This window comes from Octopus sinensis, linkage group LG15, assembly GCF_006345805.1.
Source record: "Octopus sinensis linkage group LG15, ASM634580v1, whole genome shotgun sequence".
In the NCBI taxonomy this organism is placed as follows: domain Eukaryota; kingdom Metazoa; phylum Mollusca; class Cephalopoda; order Octopoda; family Octopodidae; genus Octopus; species Octopus sinensis.
Window position 1 is genome coordinate 32,382,597 of NC_043011.1, and position 12,620 is coordinate 32,395,216.

The following is a 12,620-nucleotide window of genomic DNA, read 5'->3' on the forward strand; positions in this document are numbered from 1 at the left end:
TGTGTGTTTATATATATATATATACACACACATATACACACAAAGAAGAAATGATGGAATTGTTCTTGAGTTTTTATATATATATATATATATAAATATTTAAGTATTTCCAGTTTTTCCAACTTGAAATGAAATGATTCTTAAATGTTTTAATGTAAATACCCAGCTTTATTTTACTTTGTTATATTTGATTTTATTTCATTCCATTCCGCTTCCTTGAAAAATTTGAATACTTTCTGTACACAACCTCAAACATACCCGCATCCACACCCACTCACATGCTCCCCCCCTCCGTCCCCATGTAAACTAAGGAATCAATTTCTTCAGTTCTTGTTACCAATTTACTATTCTGTACCTGTACACTACCAAAAACTGCTTTATTCCTCTGTGTGAGTGTGTATGTGCATGTGTGTGTGTGTGTGTGTGTGTGTATATATATATATATAATAAACCTTTACATAAATAAATAACGTGAAATACACGAATTAAACAGCCGAAATCTGCGATGAGGGATCAGTTTCTGACTGAAGAATGAAGGCTTTGAATGACCCGTTTGTCTTTTTGTTCGTCCCTTCGTGTATTTCACGTTATTTATTTATGTAAAAGTTTATTATATATTTCGCAGCGTACGTACATAATAACTTCTTTATGTTTATATATATATATATATATATATAAAATAAAGGGTAAAATTAATTAATCAATTAATAATTAATAATTTTACCAAATAGTTTGGTATGTTAAAAGAACCATTATCGGTAACCTTATACAAAAATTCTATAATTATAATAAGGGTTCATCAAAAATTGCTTCACCACATACCGAAATTTAGAAATAGCAGTTAAATACTATTCCACTACCATAAGATATCTCCCAGACAGTAATACTCTCAACTCACGCAGGTAAAGAGACGCGTTATTTTTTTAATTCGTTACCTATGTAACACACACACACATATATTGTGTCTGGGGAGGGTTATTCTCTTTTAGTGCCTTATTTAACACACTCACTGGTAAAGTTTCCGCTCATTTACTTATTTATTTTTACTTAAAACTTTCGTTGCATCTTGCAACCTTTTCAGTTGTCGGATAATGGATAGAGTCAACGACTATTGACAAGGTTGCAAGACGCAACGAAAATTTTAGGGAAAAGTAAATGAGTGGAAACTTTACTGGTGAGTGTGTTAAATAATAAAGCACTGAAAGAGAATGACTCTCCTCAGACACAACAAAATATGCTTCAACACACAAACTCACAAAAAGAATCTTGCAAACCAAATCCAAAAACAAAATATATATATATATATGGATCAAAGAGGATCTATTGTGGTACATTTTCTTTGCTGTGATGTCCTTTCTTTTGCCAACCCTCATCTGATTCCAAGCAAAGTAATATTTCCCTACAGCTAGACATGTTTTCGCAGAAGACTGGAAATGAAGGTACAGCACTTGTATGCAGAGTTAAGTGTCAAAAGGGTTAAAGGGATGTAAACAAACCAACACCGGTTGCTATGTGAAGTGGAATGGGGAGACAGACACAAACACGTGCATAGGCACAAATGCATAGGCACACACACACAATGGGCTTCCTCACAGTTTCCTTCTACTGAATTTGCTCCCAAGCCATTGATCAGTGTGGGGCTGTAATAGGAAATACTCGAGGTGCCACACAGTGGGACTGAACCCCAAACCATGTGATTGCAAAGCAAACTTCTTAACCACATGACCTGCATCTCTATATTTATTGTAATTTATTCTACAAGATTTTGTTGTGTTGTTTGTTGTTGCTTAAACAGTATTTTGGGAGGAAGGTGAGAAAACTTCGTTCTATGATGCAAACGCTACCAAGTTACGTCCCTTGTTATGTTTTGTCTCCTTTTTACTTACCCTTAAGGCATTTTATGATCTAAACCAAGGGTTCTCAACCATTTTTTTTTATCTTTGGACCCTTTTAATTCTTATTTTATTCTGATTGACTCAATGTTTAAAAACTAGCTTTATAGAAACTTCTTTCAAAATTCCTATTTTGTTTTCCACTCATTAATTTGTGTCGGTTGAACCATATAAAATGTTACAGAAAGAGACCCTAGCTGTTTTTTGCAATACATTCCAACTCCTACATTTAAAGCAGGGGTTTTCAAGTATTTTATTTTTTATCTATGGATCCATTTGGGTTTTTTTTTATTTTACTCTGGTGGACCACCATAGCCTTTCAATGTTTAACCCTTTGGTGTTTAAGCCGGCTATATCCGGCCCAAATATCCTACATGTTTACATTCAAACTGGCCATATCTAACCCCTCACACCTAACCTACATTGACATTCTAAGAATAAACTATCACACCATTGAAACTTCAAAGCTGTAAGATAATGTATGATTAATTGAAAATAATTTGAGCGAAAAAAGTATTACATTTAACAGATTAATCTGAACACTAAAGGGTTAAAAATTAGTTTTATAGATATTTCTTTCCAAATATTTTGTTTTTCACACACTAACTTGTTTAGGTTGAACTATGTAAAATGTTAGAGAAAGAAACCTAGCTGTTTCCTGCAATAAATGCTAATACATACATTTCAATCAAAATCTTTTCAGGAGCCCCTAAAATTCTATTGTGGACCCCCCTAATTTACTATTTTGTTGCATGGACCCTGTAAAATCTTATATGGACCCTGGTTGAGAAGCACTGATCTAAACAATGTGTCGGGGTTGTGGGGAATGTTCATGTTTGAATCTGAAATTTGTCAGTTGTTTTGGGTTTTACACTTTGATCCTATCTCACCCCACGAAAATTGTAACCCTTGGTAATAATTAGAAGCATGCATCTTTCATTATAAAACGAAGATTAACACTTTAATAACATCTCACATGCAAATATGAACCAATTAGATAGCTTTTATATGGTTTTGCAACTTGCTAGAAATAGTAGCCAAATTTCCCTCAAATTTCCCCTGGAAGAAGAAAAAACACATTAGATAATATAATTCACTGTCCAAAAGACAAAAATAAAGGAGCATGTTCAAGACTAGCGTGTCTTTAACCCTTAGGAGATGACAGGGCTGATCTATCAGTTGAAAAGTCGAATGATGAAGAAGATAGTCTTAGGTCATTCCTACGAGAATGTAGTTTTATATATGTAAAGTAATTACTTTATTTTTTTATAATTGCTTTTGCAAAATAGGTGCATGCCCTTTGTAGGGCTTGAGAAAAGGGCTCTGTCTTCTTGGCGTTGACACTCCAAATGAGGCTCTGTCTCCAAAGGGTTAATTATAGATATGTTTGAACAGAGTCGATCTAGGCTAATCAACAATAACAATACAAATCAATTAGGGAGCCTCTGTGTGGTCTCTCAAATTTGCAAGAAATTGCAACTAAATCTCCCTTCAATCATATCTTGTCATCTTAAAAAATTTGGACAATGAATAGGTACAGACATGGTTGTGTGGCAGGAAGTTTGCTTTCTGACCTCATGGTTCCAGGTTCAGTCTCACTATATGATACCTTGGGTAAGTGTCTTCTTCTACAGCCTCATGTCGACCAAAGCTTTGTGAGTGGATTTTGTTGTCAAAATTTTGCAGAAGCCTATTGTGTATGCTCATATATATGTGTGTGTATATGTATGTATATATGCATGCATGCGTGTGTATTATTGTATCTTTTAGCCCTGACATTGTGTGATAGTTGTAAAATGATTGTCAATGTCATACAAGTGATGTCATTCATTTTAAATATTCTGTGACCATATACATATATACATATATTGACCATATATATATCATCATCATCATCATCATCATCGTTTAACATCCGCTTTCCGCGCTAGCATGGGTTGGACGGTTTGACCGGGTCTGGGAAGCCAGGGGCCGCACCAGGCTCCAGTCTGAATCTGGCAGAGTTTCTACGGCTGGATGCCCTTCCTAACGCCAACCACTCCGTGAGTGGATTGGGTGCTTTTTACGTGCCACCTGCACAGGGGCCGGAGGGTCCGGCATCGTCACGATCGGTTCGAGCATTTTAACGTGTCAGCGGCACGGGGGCAACGAGGTCCGGGGTACTTTGGGGATCGGGGTACTTTGGGGATCCAGGGTACTTTGGGGATCCGGGGTACTTAGAATGGGTAGGGGGTATGTGGAATTGCTGCAGAAAGCAGCCCGGGTCTTTGTAGTCACAGCATTTATCGTCACTGAGTAACGTAATTAGGTAGAGGAAAGAAATACAGATATTCTAGAGTTGAGTTGGGGAGGGGGGGGTCCAGTTGAGGCGGGTAATATAGGGGAGCAACCAGTGGGGAAGGTTGGGGTAAGGAGGAACGATGGCAGGAAGGGTTGGTGAAGGTTCCTAAGAAATAAAAACGTAGGATATTACGAGGCGGGAGGGTACTAAAGGGGATGGTCGGAATGAGGCAGTGTCAGGAGGAAGCGTAAGATCGGTACGTATATATGTATAATCTGGCTTTATGAATGGAAGCTCTTTGGCTAATATATATATATATACATATATCGTTGCTATTATGCAAAAATGTCATAAATCCAAAGCGATGCTATTTCAGAAAATGGAAAAATAGTTTCACCATTTCAAAGCAAAACTGTTGCACTACACTTTGGCAATTTTCGATATCTTGGCATCTTAAGCAACTGGAGATATGATAGTTTGACCAAAAGAACTGGCTATTGCAAACAAAAATAAATATTGCAAAAAAAAAAAAAGAAGCATTTTGCCAAATTTGGACATACAACAGTTCAACATGATAGCAACGATATACGTGTGTGTGTATATATATATAATATATATATATATATATATATATATATATATATATTATATATAATTAGGGCTTAGTAAAATAAATTACTTTGCCACATACTGAACTTAGTAGAAATAGCAGCCCAAAAAAATTTTCTTAGCATTTCTACTACTTAAAGAAAATTTCTCTCAGATAATGTTTACTCTAGACAGCTCACGAAGGTTTGGGGGTAAATACAGAAAAATATCACAAGTACATAGATCGTTTGAGTACGTCAACGTTTCAAGATTAGCCAAATAAAATCAGCATTTCTTTCGTCAGCTCAAAATTTCTTAATTTGGATTTGGAAACACTAAAAAGAAGGAACTTTACCTATCAGCGACTTGTCGCTTCAGATGAACCACTCCAACTAACAGTGTCAACAAATTCAAAATGCGCAGGCGTAAAATTCTGCACTCCCCATTCGCCTTAAATGGTCCTTTTACATACTGAACACTTGGTGAAATTGATTAATTAATTAATTTTACCCTCAATTGTTGATATATATATATATATATATGTACCAAGTAACTAATTGAGTCAAGGCCCTATATATATATATATATATATAATATATATATATATATATATATATATATATGTAGAGTTATGTATGTGTGTGTTCCTGTATTTGCATCCTGAGATCAAATTCCATCACTCTTTGCTCTCTCTTTTGGTCTTCCCCTTTTTCTGGATCCTCCAGGTGCACATGCACACACACACACACACATACACCCACACCCACACGCTGTATGTGTGTGTGATTATGAATGTTTACATTGTACACTTGCATGGAAAATGGCTGGGCTATGGACCGCAATGTTCCTGTCAACTCTGATCAGCTCTGTGGTTTTGAAGACCAGCACAGAACGAAAACTTCCTTACTCAAAAAACAAGTAAGAGTTTGTGAGAGGAAGGGCATCGAGCTGTAACACATCGCCTCAACAATATGTATTCCTCTAACTCATGCGAGCATGTAAAAAACAGATGTTAAATGAACAAATATATATATATCTTCCGTAAAGCTTCATTTCCCCACCAGCCAGCTGAATTCAATTTGTCCCCAGTCGAAAGACACCTGTTGTTATGTCCTGCTATTATTATTTTTATTGTATTTAGATTGTATTTATATTTGTGTAACATTGTCTGTTTTTTCCGTTCTTGTTCTCATATACATTCGATGCTTTCTTCCAAGGAATCTAATGCTCTTAGCTTAGTTTTTCCTTGGGGCTGGCCAGAATGGAGCAATCTCAAGATTAATCAGCTGAAATTGCGAGGATGATCTGGTTCTTGACTGAGGATAGAAAGCTTCGAATGACCCGTCCTTGTTTTCTTGTATCTTCTATCTGGATGTTTTGTTGTCCCTTTTCGTATCACCTAGTTGTCCAGATGTTTTGCGTTCTTGTCCCATTTTGCATTTTATATATATATATATATATATTATATATATATATATATATATATGTAGAGTTATGTATGTGTGTGTTCCTGTATTTGCATCCTGAGATCAAATTCCATCACTCTTTGCTCTCTCTTTTGGTCTTCCCCTTTTTCTGGATCCTCCAGGTGCACGTGCACACACACACACACACACATACACCCACACCCACACGCTGTATGTGTGTGTGATTATGAATGTTTACATTGTACACTTGCATGGAAAATGGCTGGGCTATGGACCGCAATGTTCCTGTCAACTCTGATCAGCTCTGTGGTTTTGAAGACCAGCACAGAACGAAAACTTCCTTACTCAAAAAACAAGTAAGAGTTTGTGAGAGGAAGGGCATCGAGCTGTAACACAACGCCTCAACAATATGTATTCCTCTAACTCATGCGAGCATGTAAAAAACAGATGTTAAATGAACAAATATATATATATCTTCCGTAAAGCTTCATTTCCCCACCAGCCAGCTGAATTCAATTTGTCCCCAGTCGAAAGACACCTGTTGTTATGTCCTGCTATTATTATTTTTATTGTATTTAGATTGTATTTATATTTGTGTAACATTGTCTGTTTTTCCGTTCTTGTTCTCATATACATTCGATGCTTTCTTCCAAGGAATCTAATGCTCTTAGCTTAGTTTTTCCTTGGGGCTGGCCAGAATGGAGCAATCTCAAGATTAATCAGCTGAAATTGCGAGGATGATCTGGTTCTTGACTGAGGATAGAAAGCTTCGAATGACCCGTCCTTGTTTTCTTGTATCTTCTATCTGGATGTTTTGTTGTCCCTTTTCGTATCACCTAGTTGTCCAGATGTTTTGCGTTCTTGTCCCATTTTGCATTTTATATATATATATATATATATATATATATATATATATATATATATGTCTTTATATTTATATTTACAGAGAAAGAGTTTTGAATCACTGAAACAAATGGTGGAAGAAAAACGAATCGCAGAGTGGGAAAAAATGACGAAGAACACTTAAAAGCATCTAGTGTTATTGCCAGCCCTTGTATTATTTCGAGCTGTTGGAGTGCTGTGGATATTTTGACTTACTCTTTGGGCTGAGGAATTGAAATGTTTAAGGCTGGTGCTAACAATTATTGCCATCAGGGATGAATGTAGCCGAGGGAATTATCTATCATTTGTGGCTTTGATCTGGTTTTTTTTTTTTTTGTTTTTAAATCCCAAACAGATCTGAAATGTGAGAAAGTTTCCTTCTGTATTGTAATATAATGAAGAGAGAAAGTTTCGAAGAAAAGTTATTATTATACAAACATTGTTTTGTTATACAAAACTGTATTGATTTTTTTATGAATAAATAACTAGTTGTAAATTAGAACTTGTTTGTGTTTTATGTTATTACTAGCTGGCCTCGTGTCATCAAAAATGAGGGCTAATTGTAGTATTTCATATATAAATCATCATCATCATCATCGTTTAACGTCTGTTCTCCATGCTAGCATGGGTTGGACGGTTCGACCGGGGATCTGGGAAGCCAGAAGGCTGCACCAGGCTCCGGTCTTATCTGGCAATGTTTCTACAGCTGGATGCCCTTCCTAATGCCAACCACTCCGTGAGTGTAGTGGGTGCTTTTTACGTGCCACCTGCACTGGTGCCAGGCGAGGCTGGCATTGGCCACGGTCGGATTGGTGCATTTTACGTGCCACCAGCACAGAAGCCAGTCGAGGCGGCACTGGTAATTCATATTAACACACTTGTCAATGTTATCTAGTGGTTGTCTTTTGAAATGTGACATTGATCGTTGTTTGTTACTAAAAGAACGTTGGTTCACATACAAACATCCACAGGAGTGGCTGTGTGGTAAGTAGCTTGCTTACGAAACACATGGTTCTGGGTTCAGTCCCATTGCATGGCACCTTGGGCAAGTGTCTTCTGCTATAGCCTTGGGCCAACCAAAGCCTTGTGAGTGGATTTGGTATACGGAAACTGAAAGAAGCCCGTCGTATATATGTATATATATGTATGTGTGTGTATATGTTTGTGTGTCTGTGTTAGTCCTCCCAAACATCGCTTGACAACCGATGCTGGTGTGTTTACGTCCCTGTAACTTAGCGGTTCGGCAAAAGAGACCAATAGAATAAGTACTAGGCTTACAAAGAATGAGTCCTGGGGTTGATTTGCTTGACTAAAGGTGGTGCTCCGGCATGGCCACAGTCAAATGACTGAAACAAGTAAAAGAGTAAAGAGGTACTTCCCTTGTACACGTACACACATACAGTCACACAGAGTTGAAACGCTGTTTGATTTTTCTTTACAGCGTTGAATGTTCATCATCCCATTTCTATTGCATGCACATATACACACACACAGACAAACACAAACATTCACATACCTCCTTTTTACATACACACACATATACTCACACAGAGTTGAAACACTCCCACTACCAGTTTGCCATCACCCCTTCCTTATTCATCTACCACTCCTTCCTTTCTCATTCATATGTTGTGACGGAGAAAAACACGACAGCATTATTATAGTAGATACTGGAAAAAAAAGTCGGTGCTCAACTACAGTGTATAAATTAAGGAGGTATGTTCTAAGGAGCTGTGTGTAAGTATGAGTATGCTTGTGTCTTGTCTCAACATCATGTTATCATCATCATCAGGAGTGGCTGTGTGGTAAGTAGCTTGTTTACCAACCACATGGTTCTGGTTTCAGTCCCACTGCGTGGCACCTTGGGCAAGTGTCTTCTACTATAGCCTTGGGCTGACCAAAGCCTTGTGAGTGGATTTGGTAGACGGAAACTGAAAGAAGCCCGTTGTATATATGTATATATATATATATGCGTGTGTGTGTTTGTCTCCCTAGCATTGCTTGACAACCGATGCTGGTGTGTTTATGTCCCCGTTACTTAGCGGTTCGGCAAAAGAGACCGATAGAATAAGTACTGGGCTTACAAAAGAATAAGTCCTGGGGTCGAGTTGCTCGATTAAAGGCGGTGCTCCAGCATGGCCACAGTCAAAATGACTGAAACAAGTAAAAGAGTATCATTTAATGTGTCTTCCATGCCGGGTTGAATGCTTTGACAGGAGCTGGTCTGGCAGAAGACGGCACCAAGCTCAACGTCTATTTTTTAGGTTTTTATGGCTGGATGCCTTTCCCAACACCAACCATCCATCTGAGTGGATTGAGTGCTTTTACATGGCATGAACATGATTTTTTTATAGCTGAATGCTCTTCCAAACGCCAGCCACTTCACAGTGTGGACTGGATGCTTTTCATGTGACCCAGTTGTAACTGACTGTCACTGTTATACAAAGAGTGTCATTTATTTCCAATTTTCTGCTGGCACATGTCTGGCCATAAAAGAAATAATGCCTTGTATGGAAACAGGTGAAGGATTGGCAACAGGAAAGGCATCCTGCCACAGAAAATCTGCCTCTCTGTATGCTGTCTGATCCATGCAAGTTTGGAAAAATGGATGTTAAAATGATGATGATAATGGTGTGATTTATGGGGAATTTAGCTGTTATTTCCTGTAGGCTCCTTCATCAGCTCCGAAACTGCTTTTTAATCACCGCACACTTCTAATGACCTTATAAGTTCAAGTTTCTGCTACATAGATAACGTAACATTCTTTGTTAGAGTATTACTTTCCTTTGTTGCCAAAAAATATTTAATCACTGCAATGCTGACGAAATTTGCAGAACATCACAAGCTATTTTGTGTTGCATACAGAAGTTATAGTCACTGCATGCTCTGCCTAAGTGGTGAACCTACTGGTTTGACATAAGTACTATCGAGAATTAAACATACATACTTCAGACTACTTTGAATTCACTTAATCTTTGTGGTTGAGTCTCTGTTTTTAGATTTGATAACAAATTATTGTCAGCTTCTATTATGAAACTCAACAGAATTATTATGAAGATCATCATTTACAATTAATAAATTTGCTATGAATTTATATGCACAACTTCTCACTATAGAGTGTAGTGTTTGTTAGTGGGGAGTGTGGAAGCAAATAAGATGCAATAAGTCTTATATGAGAATGTGTTTGTGTGTGTGTTTATACATATCATTTCATTATGGTTTCACATCCATTGTCCAAGCCGGTATGGGTTGGGAAGTTTGACCAGAGCTGGTAAGCTGAAGGGCTGTACCAGACTCCAGTCTGATTTGGCATGGTTTCTACAGCTGAATACCCTTACTAATGCCAACCACTCTTAGAGTGTAATAGGTGATTTTATGTGTCACCAGCACAGGTGCCAGTTGTGTGACACTGGTGTCTGCTGCTACTACAATTTCACTTGGCTTGATGGATCTTCTCAAGCATGGCATAATGCCAAAGGTCTTGGTCATTTGTCATTGCCTGCATGAAGCCTGTTGTTTGAAAGGTGCTTTTTACATGCCACCAGCACAGATGTCAGTTCTGTGACACTGGCATTGGTTACGACTACGACTTCACTTGGCTTGATGGGTCTTCTCAAGGTCAACATATCGCCAAAGGTCTTTGTCACTAGTCATTACCTCTGAGGTCCAACATTTGAAGATCATACTTCACCTTATCCCATGACTTCCTGGGTCTATCTTTACTTCAGGTCCCTTCAACAGTTAGAGATTGGCACTTCTTTACACAGCTGTTCTTGTCCATATGCATCAAATGACTAGACCAGTGCACTTGTTTCTCTTGCACACTACATCTAATGCTTCTTATGCCCAACTGATATATATGACAAAAGATGTAAGCATTGGTCCCAAGTGATATTCGTTTTGCACCAAGTTATAGACACTCCCTTGTTACCCTGTTAGAAAAGCTTTGTGCAAGTGAATGGGCTGTTGGAAATCTGTAACCGACGAGCCCATTGTTTGCTAATGGCTATATGAATTATATAAATATAAATGAAATAAAGTGAAATAAGTTGTCCTGTCTTGTTCCGTCTGTCTGTCTGTCTGTCCAGTAGCATAGTTATGGGACGGGCAATGGGGATGGGCCATCCCGGGCAGCCTTTGTAGGGAAGCAGTATTTTGGGGTTTGCTGTAGAGTGGCGGCTTACACTGTAGCTACACCACTCTATCTATCTATCTATCTATCTATCTATCTATCTATCTATCTATCTATCTATCTATCTATCTATCTATGTCGACAAAAGTTGTCCCTGGGAAGATACCTTTTAGAAATAATTATTTACAATCATATAATTTTAAACTAAAATAAAATGAATAACGTCATATTTTTTTTTTACATTTAAATAAATAAACGAATAAATAAAATGAAATTTAGAATTTATTGAATTTTCGTATAATTTCTCTTAATGGACGATGCAAGGGAGATAACAATGAAACCCTAGAATTTCATGAAACTAAAACTCGATAACTTAGAATTAAAGAATAAACCTGCATCAACCGACATTACACAGGCTTATGTGGATGTTGATACTGATGTTGTTATTGATGATGATGTCGTTGTAGCTGCTTTTGTTGTATTTACGCACCAGTTCAGTCCCGACCGAGAAAACTTTATTATCTATTTATTCCTCTCTACTGTTTTTCTTATTACCGTAAATCCTCGTGTATAGTCCGCCCTTGAGTATAATACGCAGGGGATTTTTAGGGGCTGTACCTCTGAAAAACCTAAACCTTGTGTATAATACACACCCCTTCTCTAACTTGGGTCAAGGAGGTCTAGATAACGTCCTTGGTTTGTAAAACTGTATACAGTAACGTCCTTTATTATTATTGTATATATAACAAAATGCAAACGTGTAGCTTTTTTGTGCATTTTGTTTGCAGAAAATAAAGAAATAACAGTGATAACGTTTAATAAATGTTGCTTATGGCAAGTAATGGATGATTCTTTTATGATTTCATTGCTTTCAGGCTTAGCTTGAGGTATTTTCGTGCCCGACATCACAAAATGCGTCTGAATAAACGTTGTCGGACAGCAAATAGAGACTCGGACATTGCTTAGAAAATATTTTTATCTTTAACCTCGTATATAGTACGCACTAGGGATTTTGACCTTTAAATTTTGGGAAAAAAATGCGGATTATACTCGATGATTTACGGTACCTTAATTCTTAGTTTATTACACGAATGTCACTAAAGATCCTTAAATTGAAAGTAAGACTAATCCTATTATATAATTAAGCCGCTAACTTTATTATGAGCAGTTCATAATTAATTAACTCATTTCCGTATTTCCTTCTTAAAAAAAAAAAAAATTAAGACGGTATGGTTGATTTGATGGAGAAATTGGTCGTTATTTCTAACAAGTCAAGCGACCATATAGAAGTTTCTATTGTTCTAGCTGTCGTTAAAATCCATGTTAACCCTGATTGGGTAGATCGATGAAGAAAAACATTACATCCGTGACCATCCTGTCTCTCTAGGAGTTACTCTTTTACCCTTTTAATTGTTTCG

General features: G+C 37.2%; 1 protein-coding gene across 1 annotated transcript in view; it reads left to right on the forward strand.

Annotated features, from left to right (window-relative positions):
- The window catches only part of LOC115219883 (protein PET100 homolog, mitochondrial), a 20,692-nt gene extending 13,123 nt beyond the window's left edge, over positions 1–7,569 (forward strand). Inside the window, exon 4 of the mRNA XM_029790186.2 lies at positions 7,135–7,569. Within this exon, the coding sequence (XP_029646046.1) occupies positions 7,135–7,215 (81 nt within the window). The 3' untranslated portion in view covers positions 7,216–7,569. The remainder of the gene's footprint in view (positions 1–7,134) is intronic.
- Positions 7,570–12,620: the final 5,051 nt, after the last annotated feature.